General features: G+C 40.5%; 2 protein-coding genes across 2 annotated transcripts in view; one reads left to right on the forward strand and one right to left on the reverse strand.

The window, feature by feature from the left end:
* Positions 1 to 1,218, reverse strand: part of LOC124258537 (proto-oncogene tyrosine-protein kinase ROS-like) — a 162,838-nt gene extending 161,620 nt beyond the window's left edge. The window contains 1 exon segment of the mRNA XM_046692606.1: positions 1,090 to 1,218. Coding sequence (XP_046548562.1) covers positions 1,090 to 1,218 — 129 coding nt within the window.
* A 490-nt stretch (positions 1,219 to 1,708) lies between these two features.
* LOC124258539 (Golgi-associated PDZ and coiled-coil motif-containing protein-like) overlaps positions 1,709 to 25,550 on the forward strand; it is a 79,388-nt gene continuing 55,546 nt past the window's right edge. The window contains exon 1 of the mRNA XM_046692608.1: positions 1,709 to 1,927. Within this exon, the coding sequence (XP_046548564.1) occupies positions 1,715 to 1,927 (213 nt within the window). The 5' untranslated portion in view covers positions 1,709 to 1,714. The remainder of the gene's footprint in view (positions 1,928 to 25,550) is intronic.

Genomic DNA, 25,550 nt, shown 5'->3' on the forward strand with positions numbered 1-25,550 from the left:
CTTAGTGTTAATCTTTAACCAGACATCCAGGAAATAAAAGCAAAACAACTGTCCACAAGGGTTTGTTTTTAAAACAATGCACAATGGGGTACTTATATGGGCCAGTGGACGTAGAGATCAACGCCCAACACCAACGCGAAAATTTTGAACGTTTACAAACAATACTGAACAAATCGCACATCACAACGCCCGTAGAGAACGACAACAGTTTGCGTGGGGAACGTGTACTCTACGGAATAACTGACATTTCACAAGTGAATATCCACTGCCCAACGATCCCGTACCTAATCGCATTATCCTCCAAGTCTGTCCACAAAAGTTTATTTGCAGGACAAGTGCCCCCTTCGATGGAGACAGTGGGGCGGTTGTGACAAAAGACAGTCCCAGAGCAAGATGCTTTCAAACGTTAACCATAACAAACCCGTAACACCCTTTCCCTTCAATGCATTATTACAGAGGACCGTACATTTGCTACCTATCGGGGTGTAACGATTGACACATCTCATTAGTAACGGGCTTATCTTCAAGCTTGTTTTAATGGGGAATTAACGGAGAGGACACACTTATGATAATGGAATTTATCAAACAATCAGCCAACCGAGCGATTGTTTCTTTAACGATTTGTATGATAACTGATCTCTCATGCGTGACTGGGGTGCGTCATATGGTAACACCGTCCTCAGTGTGAACGCCTGCAGCCCGGCAATAAAAGTTAAGGCTTCACATTAATTTGTGGCAAAAGGGACATGAAACAAAATCTGTTGCTGATAAAACGCATAAGTATACAAATGCAGGGGGAAAATAAAACATATCTTCCAGGTCGATCACATTTTGCAAACTTGTTGCACGCAATTAATGTTTACAAAGTCACTAAGACATTTTGCACTTACCTTTAAATATTTGGAAAATTATTCCATATTTCATCGTAAAAAATGTTTGCATCCTGGGTTAACTTGACCGCGATATTTTCCCGCCTTTAACGTGCGTTATCGCATAACGGTGCGATATGGGCGTCTGAGGCTCCCAAACAGGACACAGGTTCCAGAGGAGAATAAATGGTAAAGTATTAAAAAACAACTGTCCACTTACCAAATTCGAGCCGCATCTTCCTTTACATTTGTTCTTTATATGTTCCACATTAGAAATTGCACCTGACAATGATATCCAAAGGAAAATGAAGATAAAAACGTATAACGCGCTCATCGTGTGTACTATCATCTCGCCATGATGTGTTAGACTGTGGGAAAGTTAGCGGAATCTCGTGACGTTACCGGTATGTCGTGCTCTGATTGGTCGAGCGGATCTCTGTCGTCTGCAATGATACCGAGCACGTGTTATGAGTTACTATATCGCTCATGCCAGGACTGTTTTGAACTTCTCGTGTTAATATTCATTGTTTGACTGCTTAAGGAACACGTGGAGTTAACTCTACAAAGTATAAACTGCCTCCGAACAGAAACTTGAACATTTTTAGCTCGTTACTTTAGTTTGGTTTGTTTGATTCGCCACTGCCCACTTTTGACAGTTGATGGGACTGGGATCTATATACTAAGCCGTAGTTTCGAATTCCAGGGACCACATTGGTTATGGTGTTTAGATTTAATAAAATAATATCTTATTTCTAAAGTATAACAAGGTGTAAATTGTAGCGGTTTTGATACATATGTGAAGCCAATAAAAATAGCTCTGCATATCCGGCGAATACGTATCCAAAATGGCTGCCACGCTGTCATTTCGCTGGTTGGAAATTCTCGAAAAAGAATTTGACAAAGCTTTTGTAGATCTTGATTTGTTGCTTGGAGAAATTGACCCAGACCAATGTGAACTAACATTTGAAGGCAGGCAGAAAATGACAGCTCTCAGTGCTGCGTTTGCTCAGCTTTGCCACAAGGCTCAAACAGTCTTTCAGTGCAATGCTAAACTTGAGGTAAGAAAAAGACTTAGGACGATTATAATAATTTCAACACATGCATTCGTATATTACATCATGTTTGAACTCAGATTGTATGCACTTGTATGTTTTTGGTAATTCCAGTCGCTGGGAGTGCACGTGGTTCCACGGCAGTCATAACGTGCAGAGTGGGTGTGGCTTTGTTTTTGTTTTGATCAGGGACCATATAGGCCCTTTTCCGGTGCATAAACTCTTTAATCCCTTCACGTCAACATTCCCTAGACAGGCTGAGTTATCATGACTATTGTGTGCAGAAAACTACCGTCCGTAACTACCAGCTGAATTTCATTTTCAGTCATTATTAACAGCTGATCAAATAACAGGCATAATATAGGCACAGGGTAGACTGCAGTATATGTGTTCCCAAACCGGAACGAACATAGATATAATGTTATGTTTCCTAGGTGTATCCTTGTATTATCGGTTTTCAGATACTGAAGAACATGCTTTGGTTTCTCTCTAATTATGTGTAAAACATGTCACTGCTTGTAGAAGACAACTTTATTTTACAAATGAGCCATCATCCATGGAGTTACAATGTCTGGGTGATGCTATTCACCTCATCACAGTGCAGGTAAACACTGACATCCGAATACATATTATTTGATGATGGAACATAGATCAGCATGGGTTATTGAAGCACATGAGGCCATTGTTGGTACACCTTATGTTACAATGTACATGGGTAATTTGAGTATATGCTCTGTCTCACAACTACCACTGTGTGAATTATGTACCCACTCCTGATGTTCGTAATGCTGTAAAAGTGTAACAAGAAGGTCGCGGGTTCGATCCCCGACCGCGTCATACCAAAAGACGTTAAAATATGGTACTTGTTGGTCCCTGCCTGGCGCTCGGCATTAATGGGTACAACAAGGACTGGTCGGCTTGGAGTCAGTATAATGTGTCTGAGTGGGATATTCATGCTTCACTGCGGCATGGTATCTCAGTGGGCTAGCACTATAAAACCAGCTTAAGTCTGGGCTAGTACAGGCAGCCGCACATACACATACACACACATGCACGTTGTCATATGAGCGAAATATTCTCAAGCACGACGTTAAACCCACTTTCACCTCACCTCACCAGCGTTGGATGCATACTTGGGTACAGTGTATGCAGCAATATCTGGTGTCCTCACCATGATAAAGAACTTGATAGCATCAGAAAACCATTCTCACTACTTCATGTAGGTTAAATATGTTCACCCTGTGCCAACAACAACTCGAACTATGGAGTTACACAGTTTACATGAGACGTTATTAATTAACAAAGCTAACAAAGTAATAAGGTAATAGAATTAATTAATTAATGTTCCACCCTTGGGGATTCTCATCAAGGGTTCACTAAAATGGCTGATTGTATATGATACTTTCAAGCTTTTGTCACTGGAATGCCTTGAAAAACTCATCTGTTTACATGTTGTTATAATATAGGTGTAATAAAGCTGACTTTACATTGGGACGGGTGGTGGAGTAAATAGTGGTAAAGCGTTCGCTCATCACGCTGAAGACCCGGGTTCAATTCCCTACATGAGTACAATGTGTGAAGCCCATTTCTGGTGTCCCCCGCCATGATATTACTGGAATATTGCTAAAAGCGGCATAAAACCAAACGCACTCACTCACTAATGTTGGGGCACCCTGCCTAACTTCTAGACCAATCTGTAAGTAACGTATACAGTGTTCAAAATTAACACTGTCATTGACCTTATACTATAAGCCAAACATTTAGGGTCTCAAGATTCAAATACTATATCAACAAGCCTCAGAAACCCTCTCTTTGAGACACTGCTTTATAAATGCCCCATTGTAAGCCTGAATACATGACAGAACTTACACTTTTTCTTGGCAATATAACACGCCCTTTTACAGAGAATGTAGCAGTTTTAAAGGAAGTAAGTAAAAAAATTATCAAAAAGGTTTTAGTTTAAAAAAGTACTATTAAAGGACAAGTTTACACAAAAATTAACTTATTTGTCTTGCACTTTTTCATCATAAAAAGTTTTTATCAAGTAGTTTTATAGCCAAACCCATACATATATCAGAAGCAACTAATTTATTTTTTGCATTATATCAGTTTATATTTCCCACATTAACCGACAGTTCTATGTCCACAATAAACACACCATGGCTTATGCCCCTTGGAAATGACGTCCTTGGTGCCCAATTGTTAGACCTTATAGCAGTGTAGGAAAGATAGCCCGTCCCAACGTCCGAGACGGGTGAATTTTGTGGAGGACGGGTTAAAAAAATATCTAGTCCGTCCTCATGTCGGGTCAATTTTAGCAAACCATTGACATATATATAATGATTATAACCTTTTTGAATATTTACTGCCGAAGGTGTTTTATTTATATTTGGAGGACAGGCTAGATTTTGGCAGGACTGGTAAAAAATTTGACCTGCCAGTCCTGTGGACAGGCTAGATTTTCTACATCTTTCCTACACTGCTTATAGACCCATTTCATGTAGTGCTGGTATAGGTGTGGCTTGGCTTGGAGCATACGATATTCCTTATCATATAGAACAACACTTTGCCAAATATACTTGGATGAGTACCTAGCAATGTCCTGCATATACTTGAGATAACTATCAACATCATAATTGTTGAATGCACCTTTCTGGACCTGGTGACGCAATAATCCTAAATTTGCATAAATCCACATGTCCAATGATATCTTAGATAGGTTTGTAGATTTTTTCCCTACATCGATGCTTACACCTCCCCCTAAATGGACTGTTTGTCTTGCCGTTTCCAGTGAATTGACCCATAGAAAATTTGTGTAATCTAACTGTTTGTTATTACCATGGGTGCCGCCATCTTGACGTATTTGACCTTCACTTTGGTTGACCTCTCTGTTCACGTGATCGTCCTGTTCACGTGTCAGTTTCACCTTTAATCTGTCAATTTCTCTTCTGAGTTCGGCTTTCTTGTTTTCTAACCTGAGTTGATGTAACTCTTCACTTAATCATCTATATTCAGAATCAAAGTCATTTTTCTCCACTCCAGCCGGAGTTGTCATGGCATCTGTCGACAAGGACACAGGAAACACTCGTGTAAGGCTTGATCTTCCTTGTTTGTGCGATACTGGACTTTTCAAAGCCTCCATCACGTCTTGCAACCGGTTACCAGCAGTCTTGCACTTGGGTTTTACCTCCTGTATACTTTCTGCCATTATGTTTTTCCTTTCCAATTGACTGATTTATCTTCACGATAGATCAAGCATGCCGCCATTTCAAACGCTAGGAAGACAAGAATTAGGTCAATGGGAGATAACTCTAATTAACATGAAGAGCGGTAACTTAAGGCCGTTGGCTTGCCGCTAAAATAAGGAACTAACATCATTAAAAATTATTTTAATAATAAAATATTACAAATATTCATGAATGTTCGGTTCTGGTGACCACGAATAACGAATTGAATTCATGAAGGGCTACGGTTCGATTCACCGAATATGCGAGTGAATCGTTACAGCCTTACTGGACAGTATGACATACATGTTGATGATGTCCATCACTGAATTGTTTGGCCTAGACTAGTTATTTACAGACTACCGTCATATCTAGTTTCACCAAAATGGTAAATGTCTGAGACATGCACCACTTCAGACTTTCACTCACTCACTCATCATTACAAACTTTACCATGTTCATGATTTTAGACAATATTCCAAGTATACTCATTCACTCATCGTACAAACTTTACCATATTCATGATTTTAAACAATATTCTAAGTATACTCACTCACTCATCGTACAAACTTTACCATATTCATGATTTTAAACAATATTCCAAGTATACTCACTCACTCATCGTACAAACTTTACCATGTTCATGATTATAAACAATATTCCAAGTATACTCACTCACTCACTCACTCACTCATCGTACAAACTTTACCATATTCATGATTTTAAACAATATTCCAAGTATATACCGTACAAGGTACAACTGTCAAACCAAAGCAATTCACCGAGCAATGCTTCCTATTTCACATTCATTGCATTGTTTCCTGTTTCGCGTAGACTAAATATGACATAGATTGACACATGTGAAAGACGTGTCAACGTAACCAATGTTTGTCATTCTGATTCCCGGAAATGCGTGCCCTATTTGAAAATCTTCAAAGCAGTATACAGCATTCATGAATGAATGCCACTTATCTACAAGGGTTAGAAATACCAGTTTGTACATTTTGTAACTGGTTAGGAATAAAACTGTAACCAGTTATCCAAGTAATATTGATGGGCATGTATATATTTGTCATTGTGTTTTGAAATATTCATATTAATTCCTATTGAACCATCTGGTGGTTTTCCCCGGAGTCATTGGTTTTTGCACAGATGCTGTTTACCCAATGGAAGCAGCTTAATCCTCCCTGTGAATACTTTGTGTACAGTGACGAAAATTTTCCAGAACAGTATGGGAAATATATTTCATATATACTTGTACTTTTCGGTAATTTATTAATCATTCAGGTCTATTCACAGGACTTTTGAACAACTATCAGACTGTCCATCTGTCTGTTATATGTCCTGTAAAGCAGACAAATGTCATATGAAATTTCAAACATGTTGTTACACTCCACTCTCACTAATATTCAGTTAACATGATAGTGACCTGTAAAAACAGTTGAAGGCTGGACCAGACGAGACAATACTATGGGCAGTGTTCCGATAGGGTTAGTCCTGGTACGATTCACTCTCGTTTTCGGTGAATCGTATCCCTTCATTAATTCAATTCATTATTTATGGTCACTTGAATTGAATGTTTACAACTATTTTGAAGAGTATTTTTACTTGGAACTAGTTTGTTGTTTATCTATGTGAGATGCACAAAATGGAGCATATCCAAGCCACGCAGTAGTAACTTGTAGTATTTAAGCAAGACCCTTGGGGCACTCTCATAAGGCTATAAGCAGTATTGTTTGCAATATATTGCTTTTTGTTTTTTGATTTGTATAAATATCATTTAAATGTTTCAACTTAAGCAATTACGTGACATGGTTGTAATTTTAATTTCTTGATATTGAACATAAAGTATTTATGAATAAATATTGGTATTTGTTACCATATATTCGCCTTATAGTGTATTCATTGCAGCCCTAGTTAGGGTGTGATAACACAATCGACAAAGTGTCCAATGTTGTGCATCTTAAAAACATGACCACTGTCACCCTCTTTGACAAGTTTAGTCTTCAGGGGAGTTTCCAGTGGGATGTATCCTAACCATAATCTCCCTGGGGGCAGGGGTAGAGGCCCTTGAGAATCATGTTGATAAGACTTAGACAGGCTAATGGTAAAATTAGTATTATTGTTCCCTATTCACTTTCTCATTTGTAAGTTTGCTAGTATAATGAATATATATCTGATTATGACAAGCAGTTAAAAGTAGGTTAGCATACAATCTCTTTACTTTGACACCGTGACAATACTTATTTTGGGCAGATAGGGATAGATTTTGTACATTGTATCTTTTCTTGAAAAGCTATATTCCAGCAGAATATATCAGAATGTTTTAATTACAATGCCACATCATAAGTAAAATTGTCTTGCTCAGAACTAAATTGACCAGGATATGCGGCAACTGAATCTCTTTAAAACATATCAGCCCATGCTGCTTGTCTAACACATTTTTCACTAGTTCTCTGCATTCATGGTCCGTCCTGCTTGTACAAGACAAACCTGTTTACTATGGTTGCATTTTGAAAGTTTTCGTCAGTTCCAGTTTGTAGCGGAATTGAAACACTGAGAACTGGTTTAGAATGCTATTGGCCACCACTGGATTTTTATTTGTCCTCGGTGGGGTAGCCTAGTGGTTAAAGTGGTCACTCACTTGTCCTCGTCACGTAAGACCCAGGTTCGATTCCCCACATGGGTACAATGTGTGAAGCCCATTTTTGGTGTCCCCCCGCGGTGATATTTCAAAGGCTGGGTAAAACTAAACTCACTCACTTGTCCTCAGTGAAATTAAGTAGTCTAAAGCTTTTGGAGTTGCAGGGGTGGAAATAACTTTAAAATTGCTAGTGTACTCCGGTACAGTGTCACATGTAAAATCACTTGCCCTGATAATTTTTCCACTATACTGGCTGATTTTCTTGTTGATTTTTTAAATAAACAACATAATTAACATTGGAAAGTCAACTGGACATTGGTACAGTGTGATATGCAAATTTGCTTGCCTGACAGAAAAAAACACTGGACTGGGGCGTCGGGCAATGGGTTATTTCCACCCCTGAGTTGTGTGGAATTTGGAAGGCTAGGACTGGGAGTTGATGCTGGTTTACGTGTGGGTTGTAACTGTTGATATTGATGATCATACATCACTGACCCATTGTTGCACCTCACTTGTCTTGCTTTTAGAAAGGTGTTAGCTGTTCAGTCCTTTTGTCAACAACACTTATTCAGTTTATGTAACATTTTATTTATGATAAGGATTTGTTCAACCCTTCAGTGGATGCAGCTGCTACCATCAGTTTTGTTCAATTCCCTATTCAAAGTGGAAATTTGTTTGCATGAACACACCCCTGTTGCTCCTTGATCCTAGAAATAAACACAGAAGATCAAAGTCAGTTGGCTAGAAGTGTTCACTTTGTTCATTAATCCAAGATGAGATAGAAATTATCCCTACAGAAAGTTGATCAAGTGTATTTAATTGCTAAATAGGACCGGTTTGTTTGTTTGTGTTGGTGTGTGTTTGTGGTGTTTACCTGCTAACAAATCCACAAGCAGAGGTTTGCCTTGTCCATTGAGTGGTCAAAGGGAATGGACACTTGGTAATGAGACGCTGGCTGTTTTGTCATATGAATCTCCTTGTAAAGTAAGCACTGTAAACCACTCTCTGGCAAGGATGTGGCAGACTTACATATGACAATTGTGAAGATTGTTTAAATGTAGGTGAGGTGAGGTGAGGTGAAATTGGGTTTAACGTCGTGCTTGAGAATATTTCGCTCATATGACGACGTGCATGCGTGTGTGTATGTGTATGTGTGGCTGCTTGTACTAGCCCAGACTGAAGCTGGTTTTATAGTGCTAGCCCACTGAGATACCATGCCGCAGTGAAGCAGGAATACCCCACTCAGACACATTATACTGACTCGAGCCGACCAGTCCTTGTTGTACCCATTAATGCCGGGCGCCAGGCAGGGACCAACAAGTACCATATTTTATCGTCTTTTGGTATGACGTGGTCGGGGATCGAACCCGCGACCTTCCACTCTCCGGGCGGACGCTCTAACCACTACACCACGGAGGCGGGCCGTTTAAATGTAGGTCCCCAGTAACCAACCTTGGCTTGTGTTCGTGGCTACTAAATGGATCAGTTGGTTGTAATCAGTGATCTGGTGGCTGGCATGTCATCTATTCTAGTTGTATGGATCAATGGTTATAATGTGAATTACTGGATTGTCTGGTCCTGTTTCTATTATTTACACACTGCCATCATAAAGTTTCAATATTGCTGCCATTGCCATTAAACTAAAGTCAAAACATTGGACAATTTGTTCTCTTGAAGGTGGAGAGTTTTTGAGAAAGGGTAGTCAGGCTTGCTGACTTGGTAAACACATGTCATCGAATCCCAATTAAGTGGACTGATGCTCACGATATCAATCACTGGATTGTCTGGTCCAGACTCGACTATTTACAGTGGCCACCATATAGCTGGAATATTGCTCTGTGCAATGTTAAACAAGAAAGAAACAAATCCAATGTAAAGGCATATAACATGATTTGAACCTCAGGCATGACAAATGACCATTAGCCTTGTTCAGTGTCAGTACCATTGCTGAGGTAGGGACCCCTGATTATTGTACGCTCTTCAATAGGATAGTAACCAAACATATGTTCAAGTCTTTCTTCATGAGGTCTCTTTGCCTAGTCGGCGGTGGGGTAGCCTAGAGGTTAAAGCGTTGGCTCGTCATGCCGAAAACCCAGGTTCAAATCCCCACATGGGTACAATGTGTGAAGCCCATTTCTGGTGTCCTCCGCCGTGATGTTGCTGGAATATTGCTAAAAGTCAGTCAGTCAGTCAGTCTCTTTGCCTAGTCTGTTGTAGTTAATTTTGTAGTGTTAATTTCTATTCCTTATGAAGGGAGTTGTTGATGAACGGCTTATGAGTTGGCCATCTGAGTAATTTCTGCTATATGTTTGCTCATGCTTGAAATAGAATCACAAATTGAAAAAGGTTAGGAAATAACTGCAAGTTTGTTTGAATATGATGTAATTCCAGTTGAGGACGAATTTATGTCTGTCCTTTTAAGTAACCATTATCACCATCTTCATCTTTTTGAAGATAATTTCTTTCATTCCTCAACAACATGCCAGGAAGCAAGGTCTCAAGATGTTGGAAATTTTCACATTCTTCAGTGTAGGTTTTCTTTATCAATTGAGAATATTTGTAAAGTTCTTGGTCTTGAAATTTCTCCATACACATGTTTCCATACTTATGACAAGAAAGATCCTTTCCTCCTGGGCGACTTGTTGGTCCCTCCTGTTAGCCTCTATCCTGGCCGGCATGCCTGTCCTTCTGACAGATGTGTCAAAATACCTGGCGTCACAGCTACAGGGAGAAGGGTCCGATTTCTCCCCTCGACTAGTTGGTCCACTCATCCAAGTCCTAAAACATCTGTTAGCCTCTATGTAACTGCATCCTTAAGGGAGATTGCTTGTTAACAAAGATGTGTGAAAACAAGCAAGCAAATGTGGATGGTGTACTTCTATTCTGTATATTATACCAATTACTCTTGCTATTTTTGCCTGCGAGTTTGGTTAAGTTGTGGCATCAGCTCTCTGGCAATTAAGCTGGAGGTGAGTTGAGCTGCTTCTGCAAAGTACCTACCTGGTCCTATGCCTAAGATAACGAGGTGAATCTGGATATTTTGGTAGAGGGGTGTATAATCTATGTGTTCTGTCATACGCTGACTTCACTTTGATCTTACATCTGCCAATGACAAATTGCCTTCACTATTGGGTGTTACATCATAGCTGAGTAACTTGTAGAGGATCATTAACCAGGCAAAAAGATTGCCATGTCTCAGCCAGTTGTATTTTGCAGACAGATAGAATCGTAAAAAGAGTAAATTGTTCGAAACTTATGCACCATGACCCTTTGCTGCATATTTCACAAAGCAATCTTGTTTCATGGTAGAGCACCTGAAAATTTGAAGGTTCTTTAGTAGAGAAAGAACAGCACTCACATAGTAAAACACATATGTTGCTTCCACACAAGACTACTGTCTCCATGGTCTAGCAGAAAAGAGCATTTGTCCTGAGAGTGTTTCATTTGTTTGTTTGTTGTTTCATGCCGCACTCAGAAATAGTCCAGCTATATGGCTACATTCTGTAAATAATCCAGTCTTGACCAGTCAGTCCAGTGATCAACAGCATGAGCATCGATGAGCACAATTTGAATATGATGACATGTGTCATCAAGTCAGCAAGCCTGACCACCCAGTCTTGAATGTGGAAGATCAGTATTTTTGTCCAGATATGCATCATACAAAAGATGTTAAGCTAGTGTTTGTTGTTACCCTGGATGGGGCAGTGGGGCAGGCTAGTGGTTAAAGTGTTCGCTCATCACGCTGAAGACTCGGGTTCAATTCCCCACATATGTACAATGTGTGAAGCCCATTTTTGGTGTCCCTCGCCATGATATTGCTGGAATATTACTCACTCACTTACTGTTACCCTGGCATTAATAATTATCCATGTTAAACCACAGTACGGTGTCTCAGTGGGCTGGCAATATCAAACAGGCATTGGTCTGGACTAGTACCACCAATCATACTGCTGATTCAGCTCAAAGCAATATTCATTCATTCAAACCAGCAGTCACATACGCATGCATCTATGTCGCTGTATATGTGCAATAATCTTGAACATAATGTTTGACTCCATTTCATCTCACCTCTGCAGGGGCGATGGGGTAGCCGTGATGTTGCTGGAATATTGCTAAAAGCGGCGTAAAACCAAACTCAGTCAGTCAGTCTCACCTCTGCATGATCCTATAAAAGCTAATACTCTATAAAATCACCATAACATTGTTTAGCCATCTAATTGATCTATGATCTATATGTTAAGCCTGACACCGTGTCAAATAAAGTTTGGTATTCTGCAATGCTGGAATGTAATGTTCTTAGTGTACTATTGCAGTTGGCAAAATATCTCCTCTGCTCACATATTCAGTGCATGCTGTGGAAAGGCACTGTTCCAGAACCTACAGTAACCTGCAGCAACTCTTGAATAATTTTAGGGTCAACTGTATAACCTCATACCATAAAGCAGTGGTTCATCATGTGATTTTGTTGGTGAGTAAATGTCGTTTAACGACACAGTCAGCAATATCAAAATTCAGACCCGTGAAGATCCATGTTAAAATTGGTCTTCAGCAATCCATGCAACTAACAGGATTTGGTGGTCAGGCTCGTTGACTTGGTTGACACATGTCATCATATCCCTGTTGTGTAGATTGTTATTCATGATGTTGATCACTGGGTTGTCTGGTCATGGGGTTGGGTGGTCAGGCTTGTCTTGGTTGATGCATAGCATCATTCCTCAACTGAGTAGATCCATGTTCATGATGTTGATCACTGGGTTGTCTGGTCATGGGGTTGGGTGGTCAGGCTTGTCTTGGTTGATGCATAGCATCATTCCCCAACTGAGTAGATCCATGTTCATGATGTTGATCACTGGGTTGTCTGGTCATGGGGTTGGGTGGTCAAGCTTGTCTTGGTTGATGCATAGCATCATTCCCCTACTGAGTAGATCCATGTTCATGATGTTGATCACTGTTGGGTTGTCTGGTCATGGGGTTGGGTGGTCAGGCTTGTCTTGGTTGATGCATAGCATCATTCCCCTACTGAGTAGATCCATGTTCATGATGTTGATCACTGGGTTGTCTGGTCATGGGGTTGGGTGGTCAGGCTTGTCTTGGTTGATGCATAGCATCATTCCCCTACTGAGTAGATCCATGTTCATGATGTTGATCACTGGGTTGTCTGGTCATGGGGTTGGGTGGTCAGGCATGGGGTTTGTCTTGGTTGATGCATAGCATCATTCCCCAACTGAGTAGATCCATGTTCATGATGTTGATCACTGGGTTGTCTGGTCATGGGGTTGGGTGGTCATCAGCTTGTCATGGGTTGGGTGGTCAAGCTTGGTTGATGCATAGCATCATTCCCCTACTGAGTAGATCCATGTTCATGATGTTGATCACTGGGTTGTCTGGTCATGGGGTTGGGTGGTCAGGCTTGTCTTGGTTGATGCATAGCATCATTCCCCTACTGAGTAGATCCATGTTCATGATGTTGATCACTGGGTTGTCTGGTCATGGGGTTGGGTGGTCAAGCTTGTCTTGGTTGATGCATAGCATCATTCCCCTACTGAGTAGATCCATGTTCATGATGTTGATCACTGGGTTGTCTGGTCATGGGGTTGGGTGGTCAAGCTTGTCTTGGTTGATGCATAGCATCATTCCCCAACTGAGAAGATCCATGTTCATGATATCAATCACTGGGTTGTCTGGTCATGGAGTTGGGTGGTCAGGCTTGTCTTGGTTGATGCATAGCATCATTTCCCAACTGAGTAGATCCATGTTCATGATATCAATCACTATATTCTCTGCTCCAGATTATGGACAGGCTTCCATCATGAAGGTTGAATATTGCTAAGTTCAGTGTTAAACAACAGAAGGTGATGACATTAAATTAGTATCTCTTTATGAAGACAGACTGGTTACTTGCTCAACTCGATTTCATTCAGCTGCATCTTAGGTGAAATCATTATCTGTACAAATGACAAAAGTTACTCATAATGAAAATGACCTTAGACGTCAAGCAGGATGTGCTAGAAAATAGGATTTTAAAGGAGTTCATTTGTTATGTACTTAGACCTGTTACAGATTCTTTGAAGACAGTAAACAAATAACCGAATGCAGACATTCATTTTGACGTCCGTTTATCGCATGCAGCTGTCCACAAACAACTTTCTTTTAGTGGTTGTTTGGTAGTCTTAGAATGTTTTTAGCTTGTTAGAACATTCATGTATTTTCATTTTTTGCGATATTTTGTCAGTATGTTTAACTTTGAGAAAGTATGTTACATGCCTACCTATAGGGGGCTTAACTCAAGAATGGGAATAATTTTGAAACATTTCGTGTGTGGTGCTGAGTGCTTCCGCAAAGCTAGACTAGTTGCTAAAGCCTCTCTAAGACATTCTTGGACTGATTCTGTTTGGTCAACTGCTGCTGTGGATTATAGTGATGATGTAGATGATGATAGGCCATGGGGAAAGTGGTGTGGTAGAACAACATGATATATCTATTTCTTCTCTAGTATTGGTTAAAGGGGCACCCCACAGGCTTGGAAGCCCATTTCTGGTGTTCCCTCACCGTGATGTTGCTGGAATATTGGTAAAGCGGTAAAACCAAACTCAGTCAGTCAGTCAAAGGGCACTAGGCAGTCTGAGCAATTTGAATCCAGTCATCTGAAACCTTTTTTATTTATCCTTAAACCGAAATTTTAATATTTAAAATGTGCAAGTTAATTATGCACCTTGAGCATGTACTACTTCGTGGATATGTGCGCTATATAAATATCAAATAATAATAATAATAAATGTTCAATGAAGGTGTATCATTTTCAAACAAACAAGAAGATGATGAGAGACAGACTCAAGAGACAGACAAGAGAACTCGGTGTAGATACTGTAAAGACAGATCCACATGTACAGGTTAATAAACTGCATTCTGAAGTCATTTGAACTGAGGTTTCCACAACATTATGCTGTAGGTTTTTGTATTGATGGCAGATCTGATGCTACAACAGTCAACTAAGGGATTCAAGAGACTGCAGTAGGTTAAGAAACCTGATCAGCAAACACATGGCAAATAGGACTTTTCCCAAATCACCCAGAGAAGCTATGTCCTGGCTCCTATTGGGTGGATCTTCAAATCCCACTTGTCAAAATATAATTAGTTCAGTTGGCAACAGACAAGTATCACCTGCTGGCATACCTGTGTATACTAAACGTATTGTAATTTGGTATTTTAGATGTTATCTTGCATGTCTTAGTCCTGTTCTCTCTGACAACTGTGTTAGAAGTTGATGTATGTACAGGTAGCTAGCTCTCACCTGCCCAGTCACTGATACTGTGGAAGGGATGTCAGCGGCAACAGATGGGTCTCATACCTGACAGAGGTAGGCCTATGTTGGTGGAGGAGTCTGCAAGCAGCATGTGGCACTTTAACTGCTGTAGCGCTGCTGTGGTGGAGACTGCCAGACTTTGGTATTACATTGGCAGGTTGTAGAGGATTCTGGGTTGAAACTTGGTGGACATGAAGACTAGACGGTCTGTAATTGGTATTGTCAGGGTGTAGAGGCTTAATGGTTGGTAGTAGAGGTGAGGTGAGGTGAAATTGGGTTTAACGTCGTGCTTGAGAATATTTCGCTCATATGACGACGTGCATGCGTGTGTATGTGTATGTGCGGCTGATTGTACTTGCCCAGACTTGAGCTGGTTTTATAGTGCTAGCCCACTGAGATACCATGCCGCAGTGAAGCATGAATACCCCACTCAGAGTCAGACACATTTATACTGACTCCGAGCCGACCAGTCCTTGTTGTACCAATTAATGCAGAGCGCCAGGCAGGAACCAACAAGTACCATATTTTAACGTCTTTTGATATGACGCTGTCGGGGATTGAACCCGCAACCTTCCACTCTCCAGGCGGATGCTCTAACCACTACACCACAGAGGCGGTCGAAACTTGGTGGACATGAAGACTGTCTGTAATTGGTATTGTCAGGGTGTAGAGGCTTAATGGTTGGTAGTAGAAGGCCATGGACTCAGGATGTAGAGGCGGAAGGGTTGCTAGTAGGAGATCATGGACAGGGTGTAGAGGGATCGTAATAAGAGTGCATGAACATGTGTTGTAGAAGCTTAAGGGATGGTACTGGGAGTCAATAGATATATGGTGTAGAGGATCTAGGGATGGTGGTAAGAGTCTATGGACACAGGGTGTAGAGGGTTTAGGGATGGTGGTAAGAGTCTATGGACACAGGGTGTAGAGGGTTTAGGGATGGTGGTAAGAGTCTATGGACACAGGGTGTAGAGGGTTTAGGGATGGTGGTAAGAGTCTATGGACACAGGGTGTAGAGGGTTTAGGGGTGGTGGTAAGAGTCTATGGACACAGGGTGTAGAGGGTTTAGGGATGGTGGTAAGAGTCCATGGACACAGGGTGTAGAGGGTTTAGGGATGGTAGTAAGAGTCCATGGACACAGGGTGTAGAGGGTTTAGGGATGGTGGTAAGAGTCCATGGACACAGGGTGTAGAGGGTTTAGGGATGGTAGTAAGAGTCCATGGACACAGGGTGTAGAGGGTTTAGGGATGGTAGTAAGAGTCTATGGACACAGGGTGTATGGACAGAGGGTTTAGGGATGGTGGTAAGAGTCCATGGACACAGGGTGTAGAGGGTTTAGTAGTAAGAGTATATGGATGGTGGTAAGAGTCCTATGGACACAGGTTTAGGATGGTGTAGAGAGGGTTTAGGGATGGTGGTAAGAGTCCATGGACACAGGGGTGTAGGAGGTAGTTAGGGATGGTGGTGGTAGTAAGAGTGGACACAGGGTGTATGGACACAGGGTATAGGTTGTAGAGAATTTAGGGATGGTAGTAAGAGAGATTTGAGTCTATGGACACAGGGTGTAGAGGGGGTTTAGGGATAGGTTGTAGAGAATTTAGGGATGGTAGTAAGAGTTTATGGACACAGGGTGTAGAGGGTTTAGGGATGGTGGTAAGAGTCCATGGACACAGGGGGTGTAGAGGGTTTAGGGATTATGGTGAGTAATGAGTCCATGGACACACAGGGGTAGTAAGAGTCCATGGACACACGGTGTAGAGGGTTTAGGGATGGTGGTAAGAGTCCATGGACACAGGGTGTAGAGGCTTAACAGATGGTAGTAGGAGTCCATGGACACAGGGTTTAGAGGCTTAAGGGTTCCAGTTTGTTATGTTCAGCTATGCCCATTTCTCACATTATGGTGTTTGTCAATTTCCAGAACTTCCAAAGTGAGTAAAAAGCCTCCGATACACCATATCGTTAATGTTGGTACCTACAGGGAGGTTATTCGAGCTGGCGATGGTCATGTGGTGTAGTGGTAATAATGAGAGGCAATGTGGTACCATCTGACGTTGGGGGCAACCTCTGTAATGAATATACTACATGGAGAACGTCTGGGAGTTTATACAGGATCCACTTTCAAACCTATTGACGCAATATAAACCTCATTTTATAAAGAAATCCAGACAGCTTGTGCATAACGTGGAGCTGAATTTCTAAATATTTCCTTTCCTAGACTATAGTGTGCTACCAAGCAAATGTCTTTGTTAGGTTGTAGTAACTTGGAAAAAATGGTTGGAATCTGCTGATCAGCTCTTTTGACAAAATTAATGTGAACTATATTGAGTTTACACTGTACTTAAGAAATTTTGGTATTACTTTATCCATATCTTTTGTCAGAATAAATGAGAACAGATGCTTGTGTATTGTGCCTCTATAAGATGTTGAGCATTGTCTTCCTCTTGTTCATCATCTTGACACTCTACAAATGTACTAGTGATGGCTGAGATAATCTGGCCATAATCAATAAGGTTAAAAGAGGTGTAAAACTAAACTCACACTCACTCACACTATTACAATATGTGATCCACATCACTTTGATGCAATGACACACTAGCATTGAAGTCATGACTCTTGCCACCCAATCCGGCATTAATGGGTACAACAAGGACTGGTCGGCTCGGAGTCAGTATAATGTGTCTGAGTGGGGTATTCATGCTTCACTGCGGCAAGGTATCTCAGTGGGCTAGCACTATAAAACCAGTTTCAGTCTGGGCTAGTACAAGCAGCCGCACATACACACGTACACACGCATGCACGTCGTCATATGAGCGAAATATTCTCACCTCACCCATGACGTTAAACCCAATTTCACCTCAACTCACCTCACCACCCAATCCTAGGTTCCTGGAAAATATCTTTAACTTGGCATCCTTATTAGGTTCTTTCACTGGAATAGCCATACCATTGTTACTGACACGTTACCTGTGGTGCGTGATGCACCAGAGAGTAGATCATGGGGTTTTGCAGTTACTTCAACCCATAGCTGACTGTTGAAGCTGAAGCAAACCCACTAGTGAGCCACACTCCTATCAACGGTCCTTGTATCTTTAGACCCGTGAAGATCCGAGAATTGGTCTTCAGTAATCCATGCTTGTCGCAAGAGGTGACTTAACGGGATCGGGTTGTCAGGCTCACTGGCTTGGTTGACAGATGTCATGTTATCCCAGTTACGTAGATCAATGTTCATGATGTTGATCACTGGATTGTCTGGTCCAGACTTGTTTATTGACAGACTGCCTCTATATAAGCTGGAATATATGGTGTGGGGTTAAACAACAAACCAGCCAACCAACGTATCTTGTAGCACATGTACAAGATAAGCTTAATTAGAATAAATTCAATATTGTTTTTGTTTTATTAAATTTGGAACACTGTACTGACTGGCAGTTGCAGATCCCAGCAGTACAGAGTGAAGATAAAGAAATCAATAATTTGATAGGTGTTTAACTGTGTATGGACAGACCACATAATGACTTCTTCCCTGAGAAAGCGGTAAAAAGGCCAGTGATGGTGCTTTATCTGTAGGCAATCCTGTATACTGGAGAGATAACGTGTGGCCTATGTCGCTTACTTCATGTTTGATCATTGTTAGTTGGCACCAGGCTGAGACTTCTTCAAGAGATGGCTGATCTCGAGACTTCTGGCTCCAAGCAGTTAAATCATTTGTTGCAATTGGTTTGAGATCTGTCTCCTCTGATCCACAAAAAGCTTGTCCATTGGATCATGTCAGTATGCACAATGATGAATGATTGAGGCTGACTAGATATGTTGATAGACTTCTTGGATGTGCCATGGTGTGCCAGGATAGATATATTAATGTGTCCAGTCATGAAAAAAGGCTGACCTGTAATTATGATAAATTTGCAGTTTTGTGGAACGGAGAAATGAAATAATCAGTTTATCATGTTTAATGGTGTCTTTTTTAGATGCTGCTGTTAAATGGACAAGCTTTATTTAGTTAAACTTGTTTAATAGTTCTCTTTTTAGATATTGGAGTTACATGGCCATGCTAATTGTGCCAATGATTCTTTGACCTTCATGTTCATTTTTATGATGGAGTAGCCCAGTACTGGCTGTCAAGCATGTAGCAGTAGCAGTGAATAATCTGAGCTGGTCTTTCGTTGCCATTTGTAGCATGGTCTTCGGGGATTAGTCATGGAGCTCCTACTAATCCTGGCACAGAATGATTATCTGTATCCTCACACAAAATGCTGATCCGAAGTCTTCTATCATCACTGTAGCTCATAGATGGGTTCATCTGGACAAAGGACCAAAGGTCATCCTCTGGTTGAAATTTTGCTGTCTTAGGCAATTCCTCACTCACTCTGAAGCCTGAACTCAATATATTCAGAAATGAAGCTTTAGCTGTAGGTATCTACATGCTGCTTACTTAACATGTTGTCAGTCTCTTAATTCTAGTGTGGTTCTCCATCCAGTCTGCCCATTATCATGGAACAGTGATACAAAGTGCATACCCCTGTACTAAAAGCTCTTTTGTCAGTATTCCTAGCATGTCTTCTGGAACCTCTCATTACCAACAGACCAATGGAAGCAGCCTTGCACATGTAGAAAGTAGATCTAGATATGTTGCATTGTCTAGTTCATGGTTCCTGTAAGTGAGCTGTCCGAATCGAAACCCTTGCGCCTATTTACTCGTCCAAAAATATAACTGTGCCTAATGTGTGACCTATAATTTCAGCAATTCCATGCAACATATTTGGAGTATGTCCATGCTGGTAGGTGCCGGGGTTCCTGACAAAGCAGCCATTTCTGCTTGCTCGTGCCATTATTTATTTCACAGCATTCTACCCATAAACCTGGAACCATTTCACGATGTTTTCAATACATTTGCTTCAAGACAAACAAAACCCTTCGGCCCACTTTTCGCACAATAAAAAGGCACTTACACTTGCTAACGGAGACTTAATTCACTTCACATCTAGATCTGCCTTCACCGTCGTTTTGGCCTATGCTACATTCAGTCCTATTAAATAAGATTGAATCTCCACAAATTAACACCCGGAAATGTAAGTTGGATAACGAGCACTCTTTGAAGGCAAGAATCACTGGCAGTGATTAAACATTATTGATTCATTTCAGCTCGTGCCAATTCTAGTTTACACATACTATATTTCGCTGTTGAGCAATAACCGGTTGACTTGTCTAAACTTTATCTTCCTAATGCTGCATTATACATGCTCTCTGCCCCTTTGCAATTACACAGAAAAGACCATAGGCATTTACTCATTTGAACTTGATGATTTTCTTGCTGTGAATCTTTTTCAGGAGACTTCATTTTGCTCAGTTGTTGTTGGGAAAGTGTTTAAATATTGGCAAGCCAAAGGGCATATATACTGCCTAGTGAGTTGTATTTGCCGATTAGAGTTGTGATGTTTGTCATCATTTAAGTGTTTGAAGATCTTTGTAGTATGTTTACTGAAAAACAGGTTTGACTTTTCTTAATGAGGACGAAGGGGTGGTTGGGTAGCCTAGTGGTTAAAGCGTCCGCTCATTATGCCAAGGACCCGGGTTCATTTCCCAACATGGTTTCAATGTGTAAAACTCCTTTCTGGCATCGACCGCTGATATGTTGCAGAAATATTGCTAAAAGGGACATAAAACTATACTCACTCACTCACTCACTCACTCGCATAATGATGATAATGAAAATGTTTTAGAAGATTCTTATGTGATGTTGAAAATGATATGCATTATAGCTATTATGGCAAAAGAAAACTTTACGGGAACAGTTTTTAAATTGTAATATTGTGTCCTGTTCATAACGTTTTTGTTATTGGTGCTTCATGAGAGGATGAAGAAGGGACATTGTTTACAATGTTTGTTTTAATGATAGCACTAAAACATCAATGGAAACATCAGTAGAAAATGGTTTGGGTCAAAAGAACCTGTCTTGCATGATCAATTTGGCTGTTCTCTGTTCAGACATTTCATAATGGTTTATGATTTCACCAGTGGCCCAAACCAAAGCTTCATGTCCCCCATGATAATTCCAGACCTCATTTGTATTAACAAATGACATTTTCACTCAGGAACAAACCAAAATACAAAGGAGCTTGTTGAGTCTGACAGTGAGATAAACGTTTATATCGGTCTTGAATGAGGCTATAACTGGAGCATGGTTACACTGGCGTCATATGGGAGGGGCAAATTCTACACATGGAAATAGTCTTGACATATTCGGTGCCAACTGGTTCAATGGCTCCTTTACTGTAGTGAGTCTCTGGAGTGTCTTGTAGACACATCAAGCCTTGATTAAAGGTCATGTTATGGCATTGTCATGATGTTGTATAGCAAACCGAGACTGTTGCAAGCATTTGAAGTGTTTTTTATACCCTGTTTGCAAGGTTGCGCAGCTGAGCATCATATCCTGAGAAATAGCTGCTGATTGAGTAGACAGATGGTGGTTTGCAATGTCTTAATCATAACTGTTTATATTAAGATATTTATGCTGAAAAGATGCCACTATGTATGTGACTGAAACTTTGGTCAACTGTTAGAGAGTGAGATTAGTATAATGCTCTCAAAATATGAAGATTTGTTTTTTGTTTGTTTATTTTTTGTTTAACACCACATTCAGCAATATTCTAGCAATATGGAGACTGTCTGTAAACAACTGAACCTGGACCAGACAGTCCAGTGATCAACAGCATGAGCATCAGTCTACACAATTGGGATACAATGACATGTCAGAGCCTGACCACCAGGTTAAGTTAGTACTTGTTTTTACCTTGGCATTAAGAATTATCCATTAATTCCAACAGGTCATGTCTTCTTTAAGGAATCCTATGATCATGGGTTTGAATCCCAGGTTTGACCTGATTCAGTTTCCTGGTTTGTGGACACCATACCAAAGATCTTGGGTTTTACCTAAGTCATGAAAATCTATTATCAAGATCACTTCAGACATCCCTCACATGTGGACACATTTGGATATAACTGATCAAAACTGCATTAAACAACACTCATTACTCACTCACTCACTCACTCACTCTTGCAAGCACACAACCACTCACCCACCCACCCACCCATTCACTCTCACTGATCTGATAGTGTTGAAATTATCAAGGTCACTTCAGATATCCCTCCAACATGAGTCTGACACATTTGGATATAGCTGATCAAAGCTGCATTACACAACACTCACTCACTCACGCAAAGCACTCACTCACTCATTCACCCATCCACTCACTCATGCAAGCACCCACTCACTCCCTACTCACTCATCCAAGCACTCGCTGCTCACTCACTCATGCAAGCACCCACTCACTCACTCACTCACCCATCCACCCACCCACTCACTCACTGATCCGATACTATTGAAGTTCAGTGGAAGTGTGCATCCATAATTCATTGGGTTTTTTCCATGATTGTTTCTTAGGGCTTTGAACATTCAACCTGACTTCTCCAGGAACAACGAGGAGACAGGCATGAACTGCACATTTTGTCGCCTTGAAAGAAGCGCCAGGCAAATGGTTTGGCAGTATGTCATGGTTAGAATGTTATCAGTCAATCAACAAACAGGGTGACAGAAAGCAAGGTTGGCTTTTTGTCAGGTTTAATCTGATTTTGATACTTGAAGGTGTGATTTGAGCGGTAGAACAGGACATGAAAGTCTGCACAGTGTGTGAAGTGAGGAGTGTCAGGGCCTGATTTATGGGCCCTGCTCTGTCAGTGATACAGCAGGGAATTCCTCACAAGGCTGGGGCAGCTCTGGCAGCAGCAAGACCTGCAGAAAAATCGTAGAAAAATCATGACCTTGGTACTATTTTAATACTTATCTACATGCTCTGTTTGGTTAGTGGCACCTGTCAATATGTGGCTTTGGTTGGTTGGTTGGTTGGTTGGTTGTTTAACACTGCACTCAGAAGACAGCAGTCTGTAAATAATCAAGTCTGGACGAGACAATCCAGTTATCAACAGCATGAGCATCGATCTACACAACTGGGATACAATGACATGTGTCAAGCAAGTCAGCAAGTCTGACCACCCAGTCCCGTTAGCCGCCTCTTACGACAAGCATGGGTTACTGAAGACCAATTCTAACCCGGATCTTCACGGGTGATATGTGGCTGTGACGACCACTACCTAGAGCTCATTGCAATTATAAAGATTGATGATTGTAAAGTTTAAAGTTAATATCTTAATGGATTCATAGGTATGACATGTGTGAATGTGCAATGTGGAAGCCACGGTGGCTGGCGTGGTTAGGCAGTTTTACTCAAATTTCTCTCAAATTTTTCAGACTTAAGTGAAAGCGACCAGGTGCTGACTCTGAGGTTGAGGGTTTGAATTTCGGATGTGACTCAACCCAACAAAAGTACTAGAATCTGTACTTCACTAAGAAAGTGTAATCCCAAATATAACATGTTACATGACAACATGTGGTTATCAATGAAAAAATGAAAAGTAAGGTTTTATAGGTCTTACTCTTTACTCGTCCTGTTATTGGGGAAATACAAGCTGTAAGATTAATTATAGCCGTATTGCCTAAATGGGAGATTTTTATTTCTGTCTGTCAAATATCTTCAACTCATGAATGTTTTAATATTTCCTCATGAAACTTTGTATACACATCAGGTTGGCATAAACCTGGGACCCATTAATATTACGGGATTTGATTTAACTTTTATATATTGTGGTTCAACAGCTTTGACACAGGTTCAATTTGGGTAGTGTTTATTTTGTTCTGAAGCATAACTGCGGGCGGTGGGGTAGCCTAGTGGTTACAGCATCCGCTCGTCAAGCCGAAGACCCGGGTTCGAATCCCCACATGGGCACAATGTGTGAAGCCCATTTCTGGTGTTCCCCGCTGTGATATTGCTGGAATATTGCTAAAAGCGGTGTAAAACCATACTCATTCACTCACTCACTCACTCTGAAGCATAACTCAGGACCATTCATAATATATTTTTAATTTTAATATATCTCATAAAACGTTGAATAGTAAAATCATATACAGAATACAGGGAGTCATTTTGTATTAGTTTTTAATAAGTCCAAGATTTAATCACATGCTTTATGATGAGCCTTTTGGGGTATAATACCCGATAATGATGTATATGTGACTGTATTGGGTTTTGGTAATTTTATGCACATTTTTGAATGGATAGGGTATAACAGTGCCCATCTTATCGTTAATTCCGATTTAGGAATGTTTACAAACATATGCTGCAGACTTTGGGCTAAGTATCTGCCTCCAGGTCTGAATACGTCCATAATGGATGACTGAAGATCATGGTCACACTTCACCAAAGATACTTCATGTAGGAACTCAAATGGACAAAATGTCAATATTTATTGACCGCTGGAAGGCAGTATGATTTGCTGTTTATTTAAACGTCTTTACATGTATCATAAGGAGCGTATATATAGTTTAGATAAGTTTATGTACGTCATCATGTGTACCAAATGCACATTACCTAAAAGACTTTGGTTCTGGCTGTTTACGCAGAACCATGTTTCTTGAAGTATATACTCCAGTAGACTAGTGATGTAGACGCACTGCTAGCTATTTGATTGGCTGAGAAACGGTGAGCATGTTTTGAGAGCTGGAAGCAGGGGTAGGGATCAATTTAGCTTCTGTCTCTACAACTAAACTGATAAACAAAAGTCAAGTAAGCAGACAATGAGAACATTGAAGAAGCCATTCAATACTGATTTTCAAAATGGTTCTGATCATTTAATAATTTGGTGTTTATGTGGATAGGGAGATATATCTTTCAGCTGCAGCAGCAAAAGCGTATGTTTTTTGTGTAATTTTTATATTATATCTATTCTTACAATGAAAACATATTTTTTGTTGCAGACAATTTCTTCTTTTTTATTAACAATATGAAGCATAATTACTATATTTCAAGCATTTTTGAAGATGTTTTACGTTTATTACTAAATTCTCAGAAGGAACACTTTTTATGGATAGACAGCTTCTTTATTGCAATGGTAGTGGCGTTTCGGTGTAGATCCTAACTTAAAGAAGTTAATTTCTCAGGTCCTGCCCCAGAATATTATATGGGGTTGCGCCAAAGTTTACTAAACCAGACATGGCCGTGTAGATCTGTGAGACATCACGATGAACTCTGAAGGGCTTGTTAGCGTTGATTGGTTCAGAAGGACTGATCAGTGATTGAATGATGATGTCAACTATCGAGGTCAATTCCCAACTCTTAATATATATCTTTCATGAAACCAATAAACATTACCTCTATCCCAATTCAAGAAAGATGTTAGACAGCTACTCTAATTGACAGACTGTCAAGAAAATTGTCAAATGAGCCTTACAAGATCTGACAAATGTCTGCTTGTAGCAACAAGTTGTTTTGTCTTTGGCAAGGTTCTGGACACGAAGAAAAGGTCACGTTTTCAATCCAGCTGTTCTCAATCACTGTCTTTAACTCATCTA

The sequence above is a fragment of the Haliotis rubra genome, unplaced genomic scaffold (genome assembly GCF_003918875.1).
Source record: "Haliotis rubra isolate DU_JTF1 unplaced genomic scaffold, ASM391887v1 Scf697, whole genome shotgun sequence".
NCBI classification, from domain to species: Eukaryota; Metazoa; Mollusca; class Gastropoda; order Lepetellida; family Haliotidae; genus Haliotis; species Haliotis rubra.